General features: G+C 42.2%; 6 protein-coding genes across 6 annotated transcripts; 4 read left to right on the forward strand and 2 right to left on the reverse strand.

Moving 5' to 3' along the window:
* The first annotated feature begins 4,592 nt into the window (after positions 1 to 4,592).
* On the forward strand, positions 4,593 to 6,093 carry BCR41DRAFT_354805 (hypothetical protein). The gene is made up of 3 exons (XM_022024395.1): positions 4,593 to 4,874; positions 4,900 to 5,714; positions 5,798 to 6,093. The coding sequence occupies exons 1-3, from the start codon at positions 4,619 to 4,621 to the stop codon at positions 6,065 to 6,067; spliced, it is 1,341 nt and encodes a 446-aa protein (XP_021880875.1). The 5' UTR covers positions 4,593 to 4,618; the 3' UTR covers positions 6,068 to 6,093.
* A 1,909-nt stretch (positions 6,094 to 8,002) lies between these two features.
* BCR41DRAFT_306803 (cyclic nucleotide-binding-like protein) lies at positions 8,003 to 9,900 on the forward strand (the record flags this gene model as incomplete). Its single annotated transcript, XM_022020837.1, has 3 exons — positions 8,003 to 8,218; positions 8,667 to 9,549; positions 9,641 to 9,900. 3 exons carry the CDS (start codon positions 8,003 to 8,005, stop codon positions 9,898 to 9,900), a joined length of 1,359 nt encoding a protein of 452 aa, XP_021880876.1.
* A 431-nt stretch (positions 9,901 to 10,331) lies between these two features.
* Positions 10,332 to 11,357, reverse strand: BCR41DRAFT_86644 (RGS domain-containing protein). The gene is made up of 2 exons (XM_022031049.1): positions 10,971 to 11,357; positions 10,332 to 10,862 (listed from the first exon to the last, which is right to left on the reverse strand). Exons 1-2 carry the CDS (start codon positions 11,304 to 11,306, stop codon positions 10,419 to 10,421), a joined length of 780 nt encoding a protein of 259 aa, XP_021880877.1. The 5' UTR covers positions 11,307 to 11,357; the 3' UTR covers positions 10,332 to 10,418.
* Positions 11,358 to 12,376: 1,019 nt separating this feature from the next.
* On the forward strand, positions 12,377 to 13,512 carry BCR41DRAFT_354809 (NADH dehydrogenase 1 alpha subcomplex). The gene is made up of 3 exons (XM_022024396.1): positions 12,377 to 12,586; positions 12,983 to 13,188; positions 13,291 to 13,512. Exons 1-3 carry the CDS (start codon positions 12,406 to 12,408, stop codon positions 13,357 to 13,359), a joined length of 456 nt encoding a protein of 151 aa, XP_021880878.1. The 5' UTR covers positions 12,377 to 12,405; the 3' UTR covers positions 13,360 to 13,512.
* A 256-nt stretch (positions 13,513 to 13,768) lies between these two features.
* On the forward strand, positions 13,769 to 18,145 carry BCR41DRAFT_354811 (kinase-like domain-containing protein). Its single transcript, XM_022024397.1, has 10 exons — positions 13,769 to 13,798; positions 13,928 to 14,412; positions 14,547 to 14,768; positions 14,869 to 15,399; positions 15,495 to 15,674; positions 15,758 to 15,961; positions 16,060 to 16,897; positions 16,994 to 17,236; positions 17,337 to 17,664; positions 17,759 to 18,145. Exons 2-10 carry the CDS (start codon positions 14,037 to 14,039, stop codon positions 18,044 to 18,046), a joined length of 3,210 nt encoding a protein of 1,069 aa, XP_021880879.1. The 5' UTR covers positions 13,769 to 13,798; positions 13,928 to 14,036; the 3' UTR covers positions 18,047 to 18,145.
* On the reverse strand, positions 18,106 to 20,594 carry BCR41DRAFT_354814 (hypothetical protein). Its single transcript, XM_022024398.1, has 6 exons — positions 20,472 to 20,594; positions 20,215 to 20,316; positions 19,605 to 20,125; positions 18,810 to 19,451; positions 18,532 to 18,694; positions 18,106 to 18,434 (listed from the first exon to the last, which is right to left on the reverse strand). Exons 1-6 carry the CDS (start codon positions 20,559 to 20,561, stop codon positions 18,171 to 18,173), a joined length of 1,782 nt encoding a protein of 593 aa, XP_021880880.1. The 5' UTR covers positions 20,562 to 20,594; the 3' UTR covers positions 18,106 to 18,170.
* Between the last annotated feature and the right edge of the window lie 259 nt (positions 20,595 to 20,853).

Here is a 20,853-nt window from a genome sequence, read left to right on the forward strand (position 1 = left end):
TAGATAAACCTCGTCGGTCCACGAATTTGCTGTTGGCGGTACGGCCCTTTCGTTAGAAAATGTCTGTGCCACAGCTAGTTGAATTCTAACGGAATCCGTATACACTTTATAGTACGCGGCCCTAAGTGATATACCTCAATCTCATTAGTGATCACACGGAACCGTCCGGTATTGGGAAGGAGGAGAAAGAGTATAAAATGGACAAGACTTTTTGACTTTGGAAGGAGGCCCAGTGACTTAGTTTCTGAAAGAGTTATCCTTAAGGTGAGATCACTTGGAAGGGGAAAAAGCACACTTGCAATTTTCAAGACGCCACAGAAAAACAATAGACCACGCTTCTAATTTAATTGTACACGTGTCTCTTGTTGGTATATCCAGGAAGCTTATCCCTTCGTCCGTCACAAGGGCAAATTTGCCATAAATGGGCTTAAAATCCAGCAATCCATGGGCATTGTCTTGAAATTTTATTTCGATGTCGAAATAAATGACCGAAAACTAAATTGCCATGGAGCTATCCTGGCTTCTTTATTTGTCCAAATAAAAAACTCATGAAGACTTTCGCATGACCCTAGCATCCGCTTGGGAGTCCATTGTGTCGTTTATTTATTGACTAGTGTAATAGCAGTGATAATATTCGCCGCCGTAGTCTCGACTTGAAAGGAGGGCAATCTGAGTTGATTCATTCTACCGCACCATGGAGCTTGACTAACTTGATCTTTTCCTGTACAGCTCGGCAAGACTTGATTTGTCACATCATTTACTTGCTCGTCTTCTTGCGTTCCCTTGATGTATCTGGGTTGGTAAACACTGCTAGTAGAGTTTGTTGGGCCTGTTGAAACCAGAGGGAGCCACAGCAACATATCATACCCAAGGTGATACAAATATCTCTGTTGGAGTGAGTGGTGAACTGTGTGTGGTTCAGATGTAGTGGACATAAACGGCGAAAGAATGCATCGAAAGGATGTGAGCGGTTATGAGAGCAAGGAAGAAGGGGTTGGTATGCCTGTTCAAGTCTTTGGCAAGAGAGTATGAATAGCAGTTGTGATCACGAGTTGATTTCGGTGAGTCCGCATAACAATGGTATAGTTTCTAGACCCTATCTTCCACGTACAGCATTGCATTATTGTTGTTTTCAGACCTGGCACCAATCATGCGAGGTATTTCTCTTTCTGAGGGTTCCTTGTGTTAAACAGCCAGACAGAAAGCTTAGAAGAGATACAGACACAACGGTGAAAAAAATGTATGTGAGCAAACAGTTGCTGTGTTTATTTGTTGTCTGCACATGCCTTCTTTCATCGCGGGCTTTTTTTTTATTGTTTCGCAAATCTTGTTTCCTTTTTTGTTCGTCAATCACTGTGTGCACGAATAAGCAGCTGAAGCATCTCTTTGGTTTCTGTACATGTATAAACACATTTTACATCGTGGCGTCTTTTTTTGTTCAAAACACAAGCGTTTTCCATTAGTGCCTCCAAACAAACTTTATTTTGGTGGCCACTCCACAATCACCCCATGGTTATAACAATCTCAAGGAAAGAAACTCAAACGCGTCGGTATTAATCTCGCTTCTGTATTGCTAGATGCATATGTTTTGGCGATTGGTATCAACTATCAAATTCACACATACACACACCAAACAACCGCCAAAAACCACCACCCTCGCTTCTGCTCTCCCTCCATCCACAAGGCGCTGCGCAATATCACCATTAACAAGGCACCGTCCAGTAAGAAAGGGTGCTTAGATAACTTTTACTCCAAGCAATAAGCGCATGCAACTACATCACTCCTATCTCCGCCATTGATGCCGGAACCTGGGAACCAACGAATATCTCTGCTTTAACGCAATAGTACTGAAGCTGTTGGAGCAAAGAGCGACATCTAAACCCATTCTCTGATAAAAAAGACTTTTTTTTTTCTTTAGTTGTTACCTTTGACAAGGATATAATCACCGAGTCATATCTGTCACCTGTTCAAAATTATAAATCTTCTTTTATTCATTAAATTCCTCACAAAGCACAAAGCAAGGGCCAATGCAAACAAAAGAAACTGAAAAAAAAAAAAAAAATTGTGTAACAAAGGATCGACATCGACACTGTATGCTGTATATGGAGATGATTTTTTCGAATGCTCACTTTGGTATCTCAATGCTATTGTTTCCAATCTGCCGTTCATGCGAGAGCTTGTATTTATTTGTCGATCTCTGCTATTGACTTGGACAAAACCCCAAGCCAAACAAAGGAACTGAATAAAGATTGATGTGGCCTGTGAAGCAAAGGATCGATATCAAAACCATATGAGACAATGTTAAAACTCATCATCAATCCAGGGTATAAAAAGGGATCATTGTCTTCCTCCTTTTCCGCTCGCTCACTTCAAAGTTCCATCCCTTTTACCACTGCCACTTGTTCTTGTATCTTTCCTTCAATATTCTTTATCTATTCACTTTGGATCTTTAAACCATAAAAAAGCCCATCCTTTTATACCTTTGTCGCTCTTTTTTTTTTTCTTTTTCATTTCTTTTCATCACCATCATTTTTCTTTTTTTCTTTCTCTTTCGCTTAGATATTGACCATGGGGCTGAAGTCCTTCTTCAAACTGGCTGCGGATCGCGGGGTTTTACCTTCGGAAACTGACGTGGGCACTTCCTTGGCGGCAAATCCTGACCATTCTGTTCATGTAGATCTCCTCGGTACGTTCTATTACGACATCCTCCGCAGAGTCGTCCATGCAAAGATGAAAAACGAATCCATCATTGATGTAGGAAGGTCCCTGGCTCTCGTGATAAAGGAACTTTTCATAACGGACGATCTGACTATACATATTGATGGGGAACCTTGTACTGAGAAAGAAAAGCAAGGACAGAACGGCAAGCCATAAGACAAAAAAATATGGATGCTTTGGAGAACGATATGAGCACCTTCGAGAGAAATTCTCGGAGTGGGGTATGGACTCGTCCTCAAGTCATGAGGCGCATCCAGAAGGGTCTTCGAGAAGTCCACACCCTGAGCGTCCAGGACAAGAATCAGCTGGCAACAGGCCTTAACTCTGTCTTCGATGTCTGTCTGTGTGCATATGAAGCGGACCCATGCATAGGGTGCCATGATGAGGAGAATGATAGGATCGTGATATCCCAAGACTCTGATTTTTTTGCGTACGAATGAGTCTGCTTCCTAGTGCGACCTCTTCCGCACCGTAGACGGAAGTTTGGGGTTTACGATGTAGACAACATTATCCAAGCACTAAGACTGCCATCACACGCGCATCTGGTGTTATTCTGTGCCATCGCAGGCAATGACTACTCAAGGAACCTCGAGACGTTAGGCCCGGTTAATAATCTTCGATTAATTCGAAACGTTGCGTGGAACGAGAACTACAATAAAATGCTTCGGGACTACCTAAGGGAAGCTAGTAAGGTGTTGGGAAGGAACGCAGCCTCTGAAGAAGGCCGTTTCAGAGTAGCTCTCCGCATTTTTACTTCCAACCATCAAACGTCGGCCCAAACGTTACCATTGAACAATGAGTTCGATAACTTCAAGCAGCGTCTACTCAATGGAAAGGATCTTCGCCATAGAATGGCTCAGCAAAGACGAGCGCAGCGCCGCAGAACGTAAGAAAGCTCAAGCTATAGTTTTGGCCTTGAAACCATACGTCCCCAATACTAATCGTTAGTCCCCTTCTTGGATAATGTAGAGACACACCATCATTCTATATAGCGAAAGGGTCACATAGGAACTAGTTCCGGCCCATCTTTTCTGACAAGGCGAGCATATTGAATGGGCGCACAGTTGATATCAGTAACTGCCGTCAGCACGATAGGCCGGGCCTTAAGCATCCACGTCGGAGAAAGGCAAAAAAGAAGCAACAGAAAAAACAAAAGCGGAAGCACAAATGCAAGAAGCCTCATAGGGCTAAAAAAGAAGGTGCACCAATTAGGAACTTGAAGGATGCTACGAAGGTTGATCACAGCTACAGTAGTAAGCACCTTATCAAGGCCTTAACAATTGGGTCCCTTAAGGCCTCCATGGCAAGGAAAGGCGGACTGGACGCAGATGAAAGGGATAGTATTGCAAGCCAGATCCGAGGGGCAGTTGTTGTCCTCAACCGACTACGCCGCTATGCATACTGGGCGATTGCCTTGGACATTGAGAGGATCATGCGGTTACCAGGGGCAGCAAGGTCGAGGAAAAAGGCACTGGACGAGGTCTTGATAGTAATGATTATTCCTTCCGTCTCGCCACCCTTCTTTTAAGTGGTCAAGGTGGTCCCAATTCAGCTTACGCGAAGGCAAAAAAACAAAGAAAGGCGGTAGAAACGCCCCATTATCTCCTCGCTTATGAACATTTCAAGGCCACCACTGAACTTTCCCCAATAAAGGAAATAGACATCACATTGGGGACGTGCAAGGCTTTGATCCCAAAAAGATCTCATTTCCAAGAGCGTCAGAGCTACTAATGGGCCAAGTACAGACATCATTAAGGCAGCACTACAGGAACGCAATGGTGTAGCTTGTGTAAGGTATTTTCATGCATATTCTGCAATCAAATGCTCTTTATTCAGACTCTTTATTTTTTTTTATTTTTTTTTTTTTTTCTAGTTTGATGTCGAGAAAACAAACGAAGATATGAGCGACATTGGGTTTTTTTTGCGGGAGAACAAAAAAGTGAAAAAATACTCAGACTTTCCTACGTCCCCCTGGTCACCCGGGTATGTGTATCTGTCTGAACACGCCCTAGTTGACATCCTCTGGGCGAACGAAGATACCAAGCAGCTGTTGGAGCGTATTCTGCCTCTCAACAATCCTTCCAAGACTGCAATGTTTGAATGTGTACAGGGAACAAAAGGGGTTTTGATTCAGGCTCTCTTTTGTGACATTGGAGGTGATCGCATGGTTCTTGGATAGAGACAAAGTATCCCTGCAGTCACAGGACAAAGATATAACCCGGTTCAAACTCAAAGGAACGATTTCTACCAACGGTCTAGTTCTGAATCTACTTGCCTATGACACAACCCAGACGAAGAGACAGCAGCAGTCTGACATAGATGAAGAAGACTCCAGCCAAGAACTGGAGCTTTCTCATGGATTTCTCAACACGACGTGTTCAAAGGCAGCCGGTGAAGACCTGACAGATGAAGACTACGCAGACATAAACTGGAAGAGGAGCTCCAAACTGCTTGAAAACGTTGAGCTCACATTCAACAAACCAGGGCGATGCCCATTCGCAAACACCACAACTATCGTCGGATGCGATCCTGGTATTGTTAACGCCCTTATGTTTTCCTCCCTGGATCCTCACAACCCTAACTTGCGGCAAACGGTAAAGGTGAGAAGCAGGTTCTTGTACCTCCCCGTCCTCCGCTTCAATCACCTGTTGAACAAAAGGAAGCGTGAAAAAGGAATGATTGAGGTTGAGAACGTCATCCCTGTGTTTGGAAGGGATACGTATAATGAGTACTTTCAATGGATGAACGAGGAGTCTCAGACACAGACAGGATCAACGAATTTGGATGTGCTTCAAGAGTTCTATGAGTCCAGATGGCACCTGAAAAAAAAATGGGACCTACGAAAGGCTCAACGAGCTACGTTCGACTACGCGGTACAGCGAGTGTTGAAGATGCTTGGGGATAAAGGAGTACTTGTCGTCGGCCTATGGTCCTTTGAAAGTAGTAAAGGAGTTCCCAGCAAGCACACTGCTATAACGAGACACCTTGTAACACAGGTATGGCTTTTTTTAAAAAAGTAAGAAAAGCTGGAAAGCCAAAGAACCCTTGCTAATAAACGACTGCCATTTGAAACGCTTAGATCAAAGCACGAGGACACTTCGCTGTAGGAGCGCACGAATTTTACACCAGCGCCCGCTGTCCCCGACCCCTCTGCGATAGCTTTTTAGAGACGGTGTACCCTCGCTCTAAATATTGCCGGGCATGTAAGGCATTCTTCGACCGTGACGCAGTAGGGGCGGAAAACATCGCAAGAATCGGTCTTGCTCAAATTGAGAGGCAAGAGAGACCTGCAAAGTACAGGCTCACGGAAGAGTCGCCTGCTCCGGCTGCAAAGCGCGCACGATGCTAGACACAAGTATTTGGGTGCCGGCACACCCACAAAAAATTTGTAAGTTCTGTTTATTTTCGTCTCCTGTATCCTCTCTAATCTTTTGCCCCCTGAATTTCTGGACTAACTTTAAAAACCGTACAATGTTCGAAAAAGGCGGTACCACCCACATGTGCGCTATAGCCTTGCCGTCAACAATCAAGCTTTTACTCGCCTTAGCTAGAGTATAGATGCTCATTGATCGAACAAAGAAGAACAGCTTCACAAACTTCTCATATTTGCGTGCGGAACAGAGCACAAGTTATGAGGTACCCGAGCGGTTTTGGTAAGAAAGGGATCAAGATGCGGTAGCGTCGGTGAGACGTAGAATGGACCAAGCTACGCTCAACTTTCCAATGACAGAATCTGTTGTTGTCACCAGAGAACGATCCCATTGCTCTAAGTGCCGCAGCATTTCCACAGAGCAGTGTAATACACATAATGCTATAATAATGTCAACCAGTCCAGATTTTGCTTGCAATAATCCGAATGTTCCTCTTCAGGTTCTACAATTTGTGACACCCGAAGCATCTCGTGCAGGGTCCACGTCAATATAATTATTTCAAAATGATCCACTGCTGCCACTGGACGGGACGATCAGCAATTGATTCCATATATATATTGATCGCCTTGCAATGATGTGATTTATGCATGTCGCGAATGGGACAGTTTTTTTTTTTTTTTTTTTTTTTTTGGAGTGTCGATGTCCGTCAATTATCTACAGACATAACCTTGAATTGAGAACAAAAAAAAAAAACCACTTCACAGTGGATGGGGTCACTCCTCCCAAACCCCCTGCTTCCTTCTTTTCCTCCTCTCTTTCTCCTGCTCCTCTTCTTCTACTACCACCACCCCCTCCTCTCTTCTTCCTCCTCAGCCTCCTTTTCTTCCTCTTCCTCTTCCCGCTCCCTTGTTGAGCCTTAAAGGCCATTCAGTCCTTTGCGTTCCATTCAACATGGCACTGCTCTAGTCGTGCTGCAACCGTGTTTATTTTAGCTGCAGCAGACAGACAAATTTCTTGAATTTCATGTTGATAAATTTTCAACACATTTGGATATGCTTTCACTCAGACCCTCTCGTTGGCTGGTGAAAGGATGTCCCTCAGGCCAATGGCATGTAATACGGGATCAAAAAAAGAAAAGTCGCGTTTCTCTTTCAGACTGGAACACGTCGAGTCGTTTTTGTCTTGACTTTGCACGGTATAATTTTCTGTATGTTTACTCCCTTCTTTCTCTTTCTCTTATTCCAACCATCTGTCTCTTCTCTTTCCTTTTATTTCCCTTTTCCTCTTTCCTTGTCTCTCGCTTGAAGTTTTCGCTTACTCCAACCGTAACCATTGTGGAAGCGTTGACCCTGATTGAGCCCGTCTATCTTTTCCTCTCCAATCAGCTTATTGTCCCATTCGTGCTTCAAATTTATACTTTCACACAAACACTTGAATTGTCCTTACACCATCTTCCTGTTGCTACACACGTAAGTAATGGCCGCTGAGATGCATTTAGAAATGTACTCTTCATTAAAGACTTGGATGTGAAGCATTAATCAAATAATTGAGAGTGTACGGGGGCATTCTTTCTGACTTTGGCAATTTCTTTCCTTTTATCCAATGACGGCATATCAATCAATTGCCCGTCTCTTTTTTCTTTTCTTTTTTTTTTTTTTTTTTTTTTTTTTTTTTCTTCTTTTTTCTTCCTTTTTTCTTTTTTTGACGACGCGACATCCTCTTTTCGGACCACATCCACAGATTCGTGCGCTATAAGATAGTTCTAAAAACATCCATCGACTGACATCAAGCAACGATACACTTCAACAGATTCATCTCTTCTATAGCTTCAACTACATCACATCAACGCGCGTGCTCAGTGAAAATTAGAATCAGAGTGTTACGAGCAAGCATAACCTCGCCACATCTCATCAATGTTTGCCTCGTCAACTTCATCTCAATCACCTATTCACCGATCTCTGCCGCAAGCGTATGCAGAGATCTTGAACGATCTCAACCAAAAGGTCATCGCTGCCCAGCCTCAAGATGTTCTCCAGTTCTGTGCGAATTACTTTAATAGCAAACTTGAGGAGCAGCGCGTGAGATTTTTGGCCACAGGTGAGGATAGCTATCATGCTCACATTCTATCGGTGACAAAAGAACCTATACGTATGCATATCATGTCCTATATTTATTGTTGGCAATGAAGGTGAATGTTATCTCAAGATAGAGATATGGATGCCACTCCAACTCGGAAATACTAATTATAGTTGGAGATTTGATTCAAGAGGAATCACAGAGAATAAGATGGGCACACTGGTAAACTATGCTCCATTCGTCATCCCATTCGAATTAGCCTTGATAAAGAAAAGGGATGAATACATGAATATGCACATTCAGACACACGCAAAAAAAAAAAAGTACTATGCTTCGGACACCTGCTCTTAATTTTGGAAGAGCTGAAAAATAAATACATAAAAACTATGAAAATAGCTATTGCAACCATGGCTTTAAACTAACTGTGCTGATTTTTATTCTCATGAATCCATCCAACATGTAGCTCGCGCTACACCCCAGCCGAATCGGGAAGGACCTCAGTTTTTGCCTCCTGTGCCCCCTCCTACGCTTTCTGTCTCTTCGCCAAATAATGGCAGTCCTGCAACATCAGAAGCATCCAGCCCTGATCATCCAATGGGAAGTGGAAGCGGGAGTGAGAGTGACGATGAAGATCCGGATGAACCCAGTCCACTGCTGGCAATGCCTCCGAATTATATGAGAGGTCGCCGCACCTCAGTTAGTGCCGAGAGTATGGTTCCCAACCACCAGAATTATGTCAAAGTTGTTATTCCGAAGACAGAGGAACAGCGCCGACGAATTGAAGCCTCCATCTCTAATAACTTTTTATTCAAGAACTTGGACGAAGACCAACATGAAGATGTTGTCAATGCCATGACAGAGAAGCGCTTTCATCGTGGCGATAATGTGATTGAACAAGGTGCAGTTGGAGACTTTTTTTATGTCGTTGAAACAGGAACACTAGACGTATTTGTGGCAAAGCACGGCAATCCAGCCGAGAAAGTATTTGAGTACGGCCCTGGAGGAAGCTTTGGAGAACTTGCTCTCATGTATAATGGACCTCGCGCAGCAACTGTTACAGCGACATCGGATGTGGTTCTTTGGGCTCTGGATCGTATCACCTTCCGCAGGATCCTTATGGAGAACACATCAAGGAAGAGACGTATGTATGAAGCCTTCTTAGAGACAGTTCCTTTGCTCATGTCTTTGGAGCCCTATGAACGTCACAAGATTGCAGATGCTTTGGAGTCTGTATATTTTGATGATGGTCAGATTGTTGTAAAGCAAGGAGACCAAGGGACCAATTTTTTTATTATTGAGTCAGGAGAGGCAACTGTTACGAAGTGCAACGACGAAGGTGTCGAATATGCTATGCCTGGACTTGGACCCGGTCAATATTTTGGAGGTACTATCATACTTTTTTTTTTTTTTTTTTTTTTTTTTAAAAAAAAAAAAAAAAAAAAAACATCTAGCTAATATTTTGCATTGCTGTCTAGAACTTGCGCTCCTAAATGATATGCCAAGAGCGGCAACCGTTCGAGCAAAAGGAAGGCTAAAGTGCGCTACTCTTGGAAAAAGGGCTTTCGTTCGTCTATTGGGGCCTGTTGTTGAGATCATCAAGCGCAATAGTGATAACTATCAAACAATTGAACAGCAGATTCAACAACAACAACTCTTGCAGGAACAGCAGGCCGCTGCTGAAGCAGCATTAGAATCATCAAATCAACATTCTCAGGAGCAGCTCAACCATCACTAACAGTAGATGTCATGATGAATGGAGAACAAGTATTAGTGGGGCGACACAACCTGACTACATAAAGTCTATTCTTAACTATTATCCCGCCAGTCCTCATTATCATCTTCCCGTCTTCCTTGATGTGTATGTGGCCCCAGGAGGGCACCACAACAGGATATCTTTTTTTCTCATTCGTTATCCATTCCATTCTTCTCCTTCTCCTCTTCGTCTTCATCTTCTGCTTCATTTCTTCTACTTATTAAAGCCTAAAGATAAATGATAAAAAAAAAGAAAAAAAGAGAGAGCGTATTTTATTCTGGCAATATATTTTATGTTTGCGGTGTGGGAACCATCTTACCATTGAGCAATTGAAATGGCGCTCATACATTTTGAATGCTGCATCGTTTCTCGCTTGAATAAAAAAGCAGCAAAAGCATTAAATTATATTTTAAAATATGTTTAGTTTTATATATTTTTATGTTTGTAACGGACTATATACAATGAATAAATTAGGGAGAGTGTGAAACAAAGCTGGTTGTCTATGACATCGTGTTTTTTTTTAATGCTTTGGAGACCAATCTAAAATGACCTTTTGCCTTGAGTTTCCAAGAGTTCCTGTCGCGGCCTGTGTTGACCTTGGAAGTGGACAACAGTGTAGACGATGGTTGATCTGGACTTGATATACTCTGCACAAACAATGGGTAGCTTGAGCTTTTCATAAGGTCTATAATAGCATCGCTTGCCTGTTTCAGTACTTGTGGATGATAATCACCATCTGTCACAGATTTTAGTAGTTTTGATCGAACAGTGTCGGAAAGGTTAACTTCATATGGACTGTCAGGTAAAATAAATGTCTCGAGAATCGCAAGCATATCGCTTTGAAGATCAGAGAAGAGTCGTGTCTGTGTCTGGTTCAAGAATGAGAGAGAGGACTGATGCAAATTAAATTGTGGTGCAGCTCTACTAATTGACTGCAGTATTGACTGAGCACGAAGCTAAAGTATAAATAAATAGATAAAATAAAGATTAATATGATTGTGATCTGGTTTTTACGCTGGATCATGGACAATAATTTACTCTTGACTTATTACCTTGTATTGTTGGGTGGTGCACCAGAATATTAGGTTCTCATAGCAATATTGGGTATGAAGGAATTCTGCAAATCGATCCAATGAAAATGGCTCGCTCGCTTGATCGGTGAGGATCTCAAGAAGTGATGGAAAATTGTCACGATCATTGGAGGGTAATGAGATGGTAGATAATAATGATAGGTCTTCAGTGTGAGCATTGCAGGTGTCTGAAAGGAGTGGCTGCTGCGATGGATGCGCGAAGGAATAGGGTCTGAAGGACGTATTGGTATATTGGTGTTGATACAGCGTAGGGCCATGCGATGTTGACGAATACGATATTGACATTGTGGCAAACATTCTATGATGTGATAGATCTAGGCAGGAAGGGAAAGAAGGTGTGAAAAATAGGTGGGAGGAGTGCCACATTTATACAACTTCTTTAAAAAATATGGAATAAAAATGCTCATGATTGTACGCCTGAGAAAAGTGGCGACATGTCGCACAACGTGGCTACTGAGCCTGAAATTATTACGAATTATGCTTCCGATAACCCCCATGTGTTTTAAAATATCAAGAATGGAAGAATGGTACCATATTAAACAAGAACCAGGCAATCTGCTCAATCAATGCGCGTGCGATATTTATGAGCAATTGTAGGATGCATATGGGATATAAACAGTAGTAGACTTCAAAGACAGCTGATCGAATCATCCATGCATTTATGGCAGTATGGATACGTATTGTATACCAATTGTCTGTCTGATTTGCTTCATAATCATGACCGCGAGAGGCAGTCTTCGCAACGGGAAGGAGTGGGGTTGAATACCAAAGGTGAATGGCCACAACAATGAAAATCTTTTATTATTATTATTTTTGACATCTTTCTGAATATTTAACGATCGCCTGTAATATTGAATGTCTAGGTGCTCTATTTATGACTTCATGATCACTTTACAACTAAGGGAACATGCCACATAATAGGGGCTGGCTTGCTTACAACTCTTCCGTGCTACTTCTTTGGGACGCAGTTACTTAAACTCGTCGGTCCAAAGCAAAGAAGAGTAGGGTAGAATGGAAGATCTGATACTATGCATATACATTTCCAAAAAGACATTAGGAATGCTTCTAGCAGGTAATATCGCGATATTTTAATAGGATATAGGAAAATATGAAAACAAGAAGTGTTGGAATGATGGAATTCGAGAGACTTGACAATCGAATAGTGGTTGTTGCCGCCTAGGCCCGTTAGAATTCGTGCCTGGATATGATATAAATGGCTTTTGCTTATATTGAGTTCAGTCATGGAAACGTCAGTCGTCTGAGAGCGCGTAAATTCTGTTGTTCGGCCTACAGATCTAAATATCACATGACTTCCTTTTAGCTGTTTGTTGTCCCGCGTTGAGGTGATTCGGCTTCAAATCGATTTCTCTCCATCATCACCAGAACACACCCTCCAATGTCTGCCTTAGAGGAAGTCGTCTATCACCCCAAGGCCCCCATCCAAGAGGGTCTCCAGGCCGGCGCTATCGGTGCCGGTGTTGGTCTCCTCGTCTCTGCAGCCCAGAATTCGGTCGGATCACATTCATACGGTGCTACAGGTGTTTTCGCACGAACCGGTGGTACCATTGGCATCTTTGGTAATAATGATGAGCTTCTCTTCACACCATTTTTGTTTTAATTTCATGACTTGGATCGAAAGTAAATTTCAAAAAAATAGATGGAAGCCAAATAACAATTGTCTATTTTCAGTACATTCAGCACGGAGATCTACTCCGAAAATAAGGAAATACAAGGAGTATAGACACTTTCTTAGATTAAATCGCCTATCAACATTGTGTCCAGCAACTGAAGCACTGTATTCAATTTGATTCTCACTTTTCTTTTTGTCAGCAATCGACAGACCATAGTTACATGCTTGATTCAACCGCACTTTCATACAGCTGAATAATGAATTTTTTACTTTTATTTTATTTTTATTCTCACTAACCGTCTTATTTTATTACCTTGGAAATACCTTTAAATTACCTGAATAGCGGCTATGGCCGGTGTTTTTGCTGCAACTGACTCAGCTGTTGCAAATGCTCGCCAAACCAAGGATGCATGGAATTCAGTTGCCGCTGGATGTGCTTCAGGATTGGTTGCTGGCGGTTTCCAGCGAAATGCTCAGACTATGGTTTTTGGATGCTTGGGTATGGGTACTATGATGGGTATTTTTGATCTTAGTGGAAACTCATTGAAGGTAAAAAAAATAATATATTCTTTGAGATACTAGAAGCATACGTGGTTGAGTGAATGGTTTGCTGATCTTTGAATTAATCATATTTTGTTATATCGACTTTAGGGCAAGTACGCCGAAATAGCTGAACAGCAGAAGCAGGAGTGGAGGGAGTCGCAGTTGAAGACCAAGTAAGACGAAGGTCGACGGTGCACGGAAATTTATCGAAGGAAACGAGGAAACAAAATCTATCAGATTTTGTTGTTATTGAGAACGAACAGAGCACACATAGAACGCGAAAAGAATCTTGATAGCGACAGCAATAAAAATGAATAATACCAGTGTTCATTCGGCCAATACTCAAGTTTTACTGACTTGAGGTTCATTATTGTGATTTTTGTATGCAGTTGTTGTTTTCAAGGTTTTGGCGTTGGCCACCTTAATGGCGGGGATCACGTGCAGCATTGCTCTCAAATGTTTCTGCTGGAAGGATGTCGGCTTTCTGCGTCTTTTGACTCTTTCTCTCACTCACTAGCCTCCCAACCCACCTGCTCTTTTTTTTTTTTTTTTTTTTTTTTTTTTTTCGCAGCTAACTCTTGCCATTCGTCCAACCTCAACCACTGCTATTCTCAAGGCAAGCAAAGCAAAGAAGATTTTTTTTTTTTCTTTTTTTATCTTCTGAGTTAACTGGAGCTCAATATTAAAATAAGGCAAGTTCAGGAACAACATTTTATTGACATCGATGTGGTTTTTTGTTTATTAGTAAATTCGTCAACGAATTACTCCATTCTATTGTTCCATGACTTGTAACACAGTACCAATGACCTACATACCATCATGGCTGATGGTCATCTTGCAATGTAGTTCTCAAGATGACTGACGAGCAGAAACTGGAAGATCTCCGCAGGAGACTTGAGAGAGAGAACGAAATTCTCAATGCTACCCGTAATATCCGCAAGATCCAAGAAAGCGAAGCTGCTAGGGCCTCCTCTGATATCACTATTGAGGAGACACAGCAACGTATTGATTATTTCCAGAATGAGATGAATAAGCTTCTCTCAAAGATGTTAGATAATCCTATCATTAGACCAGCAAATGTTTCCACAACCTCGACCGATTCAATGCAGTCATACCATTCCTCGGACAGTCATCAACAAATGTCTCACAACAACAGACAGGCGTCTAGCCCAAACATCAATCCAGTCGCTGCCGACAGTATGTCCCCGAATAGGTCATTATCGACAGTTGGTAAGATAGTAAAGTTTAAGAAAGAAAGAGGGAAAAGATGCTGATTGAGGAGAAGAGGATAAGCATGTTACATAGTTAGCAAAATAACTCGACCCATCTGACTAGTTGCCATGCTGCATGCTTTGTTACGATAGACCTATTGCGCTCTTCCAGAACTATCACAACCAACAAAGTTGTGTACAAGATGCATGAGTTGGCATATAAGCTGGAAGTCGAAAAGAAGTTGAAGCAGGCCTCAGAAAAACTGGAACAGTTGGGCATGAATGCCAAGGACGGAAATGAAGAGAGTGGCGAAAAAGTCGTTCTTCTGAAGCGTGCTCTTCAAAAGTATCAGGGGCTTTATATCCCTCAGCAAGGTATCCAAAAAAAAAAAAAAAAAAAAAAAAAAAAAAATAAAGAAAAAAGACTGCTACATCCATGGCACATTGCTTACATAGTTGGATATTCCTATGATAGATAATGATGATGCCACACCGGCACCTGGCACGGCTCCTAGGCGCCCTATGACGGGAATTCTCTACGTGCGACTTGCGGGGATTAAACATCAAAGCAATGCTCCGACACGCGATTCACGTCCTGCAGAATCTATGGCTGTAATCAAAATTGATGGTGTTCTAAAGGGTAAAACACGGATGGCGCGTAATGGACCATTAGGTATCCGTTGGAATGAGGACTTTGAAATCCCTATCCGTAAGGCTAGTGAGATTGAGATCACCGTGTACGATCGTCCTGACCAGTTTTCAGTCCCCATTGGCATGTTTTGGCTCAAGATCTGGGATCTGGCTGAAGAGCTGCGTAGGAAGAAGGTGGACGCTGACAATGACGCTGCGCGGAGTGCTCAGGATGTCCGTGATTTGGCTGTCAGAAGTCCTGGAGCCCGTCGTGGCTCAACTCTTTCCGGCGATTCTGCTCCAAATAAAACTGACGGCATTGATGCCTGGTGGGATCTCGAGCCAACAGGGCAAATCGGCATTAATTTTAACTTTGGTATGCAGGCGTTATAGCCATTAGTTATAAGACGGAGGGTGTGGATTTATTGCCATTCTAGTGCTGAATGTTTATTTATATATTTGAATGTTTAGTTAAGGATGTGGCCGTCCGCAAGCGCCCATCCAAACTTGGCCGACAAGGAGCCGTTCGCAAGCGCAAAGTAGATATCCAGGAGGTTCAAGGCCACAAATTTGTTTCTCAAAAGTTTTACCAGCTAATGTGCTGCGCCCTCTGTAACGAATTATTTACAGGAAGAGGGTCGCAATGTGAAGGCAAGGATAGCTCGATGATACTAAACTTGTTATCGATAAATCTACTTAACACTTCTGACTAACATCAAATTGAGAATTCACAGACTGCAGCTTCACTTGCCATTCTAAGTGTGCTGAAAAAGTTTTTATCAAGTGTATCTCGTCTAATATAGCAGAAGACCCAGATGAAGCCAAATTAAACCACCGTATCCCTCACCGTTTTGAGACGTTTACTAACTTGTCCCCCAATTGGTGTTACCACTGCGGCCATATGCTAACTTTTGGACGGAAGCACAAGATGTGCACGGGTACTTACAGTCTAGTCATATAAGTAATATTTTAAGCAACTCGTGAAAGTCTATATAGTTCCTTAATTTTAACATACTTTACATGTCGTCGTGAATAGAATGCCCGGTATTTGCGCATGATGGGTGTGCCGATCTTATCCCTAATCATTGTGGCATGCCCGCCGAAACTGCCAACAAGCTAATGGAAGAGATCAGACGCCGCAACCAAAGTGCCAGACACCAGAAGGTGTCTCCAGATACCAGACCCAGTCCACAACCATCAGCATCCTCAGATTTGAAACAGCACCATGGTGTTCCCGAAGATCGCCTTCGACAGCAAATGGAGCAAATTCATCTGCAGCCACAGCAACAGCAGCAGTTGCAAGAAGAAGGAAGTCAACCGCAACGACAGCAGGAACTGGAGCAAGAACAGCAGCGCCAGGCGGAAGAATTAAAACGTCTGGAAGAACAAAAGCAGCGCCAACAACAGCAAAAAGCCCATTTGTTGCAACAACAGCAAACATATCAGCAGCAATTACACCAACAGCAGCAACAAGACTTGGACTACACGAACAAGACAGAGCAAGAGCAAGTAGGAGCAGCACAAACAAGTAATAATGATTTATTCCGAAAGGAACAGCAGCGCTTGGAGCTTCTTCGATTAGAGCAGGAGCGAACGCAGCAGTATCAACAGCACCAACAGAAACAGCAACAGCAGCAACAGCGTCCTATTCCAGTCATGCCCAAGGCGCATACTCCTACTTTGAAGATTGTGAATAAACAATCACAGCAACAGCCCACTCGCAAATATGGCCTGAGTGATTTTCACTTCCTCGCTGTTTTGGGCAGAGGCAACTTTGGCAAGGTCATGTTGGCGGAGGATAAGAAAGGAGGCGAACTTTTTGCTATTAAAGCACTCAAGAAAGATTCTATTGTGCAACACGATGAAGTTGAAAGGTTTGGCAAAGATTTTTTTTCTTTCTTTCTTTTTAATCAGCCATGGAGAATCATAAATTTAGTAATCTCTTTTATTTTATTTTTATTTTTTTAAAGTGCAAAATCAGAGAAGCGTATTTTCCAGGTCGCCAATAAGGAGCGTCATCCGTTCTTGACGACTTTACATTCTTGCTTTCAGACAGAAACCCGTCTGTACTTTGTGATGGAGTATGTTCGTGGAGGAGATTTAATGATGCACATTCAACGAGATCGGAGGTTTGGCGAACGCCGCGCAAAATTCTATGGATGTGAAGTCTTACTGGCTCTTCAATACTTCCATCAAAACGATATCATCTATCGGTGAGTGTTTTTCTATACAATAGACCAAGCCTTGATCGAGCCAAGAATAGGATATTATTGTTCACTAACAAACACACATCTGATTGCCATTGGTTAATAGTGATCTCAAACTGGATAATATTCTCTTGACTCTTGATGGACATATCAAGATTGGTGACTATGGTCTTTGCAAGGAGAACATGCCATACGGCGCTAAAACAAGAACCATCTGTGGCACACCAGAGTTTATGGCTCCTGAAATTATTGAGGAGCAACCATATGACCGTTCTATTGATTGGTGGACTTTTGGTGTTCTCATGTACGAGATGCTGCTGGGACGTGCTCCTTTCTCGGGAGAAGAGGAAGATGATATCTATGATTCGATTATGGATGACGAACCATTGTTCCCTCAAGGCTTTGGTCGCAATGAACAAGCACTCCTTCAATCGGTATGAAGCCTAAATGTTCGAAAAGGATGTTATGCAGATGCTCTATAGAAGGTCCCAATCACTTATTGGTCCAGTTCTTTTTTTCTCAAATTAGCTTCTCATGAAAGTGCCTCATCTTCGTTTGGGCGCTGGACCTGGTGATGCAGAAGAAATCAAAGCACATGCTTATTTCCGTGATGTCAACTTTGACGATGTTTATCACAAACGTATTCCAGTGCCATTCCTTCCTAAGATCACTTCGGCCAAAGATATCTCTAATTTCGATCCAGAATTCACAAGGGAGAGTCCAAGCGAGACGCCCACTGATTATAGACTCAACCATGTGGAACAAGGTTACTTCCAGGGGTTCTCATATGTTTCATCATGGCTCCCACAGTCTTAGCCTTCATCAATGCAGAAAAAAAGATAGAAAGCAAAAGCATATCCTAAGAAAAGTTAGTAGAGTGTTTTATTATTACAAATTATATTATATGGTTATTCAGTTATCAAAGTATTGATTGAAAGACTCAGTCCAGGCGCATGGCCGCTAACACGTCTGTATGTCTCAATTTACTGGCCAAGAGTTGCAAGAAATCCATTGCTCCAACATCAGGTTGAGGATGTTTATCAAGGTAAATGATGACAATTGAGACATGCAAATCGATCCGCGTGATATAATAAGTGCACCCGATTTTTCGATCATAAAAGTATTGACTCCGATATTGGCTTAATATGTTGACACTTCCTTGCATGATTGAGATAATATTGGGCCAATGATCCCTTGGGGGGTCCTAAAGAGCATATACAAAGAGAATAACTAGTAAGTATGCCATAATGGGCATAAACCCTTCCTCTGAAAAAAAAAAAAAAAAAAAAAAAAAGACATACAGGCGGATAACTGTATATGCATGGAAATGAATTTAGTCCTGTTGGAGGTTCGTAAGGCATATTAGCGCTAACCAATCCTAGAGTCGAAAAGCGCATCCCCCCTGAAATCTCATATACAAATGAAATACTGTGTGCGCCTGCCTTTTTCCTAAATGTTCGGATCCTAAAATCAGTAAAGCCCCATAAAAATGTAAATATTTTTGGTCAAGGTTATCTTTTTTTTTTTTTTTTTTTTTTTTTTTTAAAAAAAAAAGCAGCCGACAATCAAAGAATCATACATTCCATGCATATCAGGATCCATGTTGGCCCATAAACTTCGGTCATCACCCCCAATCGCCTGCTCCTTCTCCAATAAAATATCCATGAAATAGATAGTCATTTTCGACTTTTCGCTCGCGATCCATCGGCTGAGCCATAGAAGATGATTTGGTTGCAAGTTTACTTTACCACTCTTCCATGAAACGGATGATGTCGGCGCTGCTTTAGACTTTTCGTCTGTGCCTCCTGTCATGCCTCTCCCTGCTCCTGCTCCTGCCCCACTACCACTACCTGCATTAGGAATAGATGATGACGTTGACGATCCAAATATGCTCAGCCTCCATGATGTCTCCTCAGGCCGATGATAGGTTTTATCCGCATATTCTTGCTCTGAAGAAATCTTTTTCCATTCTGACAGCGCGATACGTGCGAGATGCAAATTTGTAGCTGACTTTTGTATATCATATTCACAAATAGATTTGTTCAATAATAGTCCATGTTTGAGGGCTCGGATTTCTAGTCCAATGCCTGTACCAAGGACTGATGCTTGAAAACTTTCTATAGCTTCAACGGATTCCTCATAAGCATGTAGTGCCAGCTCTACCTCTGGAAGAATCGAGTCTGCATCAATCTCGACGGTGGATTGCGACAACAGTCGATAGCTTAACAGGGATGACAAATATTAGAAATAGAGAGTAGAGTTAAGATAGATGAATCATGGTAATAATAATGATGTCGAGTAGCATCCAGAGCATGAGTAAGAATCAAGTACTTGTTCTAGCGATTTGCATAATAACACATTACAATGATCTTACACTGGGATTAATGCTATACGCAGATGACATAGCTCCCGAAGAATGGTGTAAAGTACTACATGGTCCGCTGCAGATTGCTCCTCATAGCCATGGTTACCGCTGACGGTGCCTTGTTGGTTAGATGACTGGCCATTACTGCCACTGATGTATGTGTTGCCATTTATATAGGTGCGAATATTGCTGGCGTTGCTTCCAATGGTAGCGTTGTTGTTATTACTGCTTCCACCACCGAGTGAAGTATCACTAGCTTTTGTGACAATGTTACTTATTCCTGCAATATATTGATGAATACTGGGTTGGCTTGATTCAGACACATTCATGATAGGGGAGCTGTTCCCGGAAGGTCCTCCTAAATGACCTTGGCGAGCTTTAATGTTCCCTACTGTCTTTGAATACTCCGAAGCAGCAGCAGCGGTAAGGACTTCTGCTGAACTGCTATATAGCCCAATGCTTACGTGGTGATATGCCACAATCTCGCGTTCAACATCTGCGATGATCTCACTGTACAATTGATACAGATGCTAAATATCACGAAGAAAGTAACCTTATTATTAAGTTGAAAATATAACTATTGATTTTTATACGCTATGTTTCCATAAAGAAGTATTACATCCTCTCGTCTAAAGATCTTGGGCTTGAGGAACTGCATTGAGCTATAGAGGCTCTCGCATTGGATAATCCTCGAACATATCGACCCCACGGTTGGATGTGCCTAGTAAGTGTGAAAATATGCATTTAACAATATTGGTGTGAACTCGTGAGAGCGGCGCGTCAATGACTGCAAGTTCAACTCGACTCAAATTACTTGCATTCTTGCATCTAGTTTTTTTTTTTTTTTTTTTTTTTTTTTTCGTACTTCGACCGCACCTTGCTAATGCGCACCAAACACTTATTGGCACAGACAAAGTCGAAAGAGCCCAAAGCTTTGACCAGCTCAGCACAATCCCGCGAGAACATGAAGGGCTAGCAGTTTAGAAAGCTTGAATGGTTAAATGAAAGAGGGATGTCCACATGAAACCTAACAATCCGATCCTTTTTCCCATTTCTGCAATATTATTTAAAAACCTTATATTGTTCGTTATCTGCAAGCTAATCCTGTCACTCTCTAATTGCATGCAGAGTTGCTGGCAAACGGAGCGTTTACATTTATCGAGACATTTTGGTTCGTCGTTTTTCTGTATAAAGGACCCTTCCCTGAAGCATCCTCGCAGTAGCATCACCGAGATCCCTCAACAAGCTGATCACGGTA

This window comes from Lobosporangium transversale (assembly GCF_002105155.1).
Source record: "Lobosporangium transversale strain NRRL 3116 chromosome Unknown BCR41scaffold_21, whole genome shotgun sequence".
NCBI classification, from domain to species: Eukaryota; Fungi; Mortierellomycota; class Mortierellomycetes; order Mortierellales; family Mortierellaceae; genus Lobosporangium; species Lobosporangium transversale.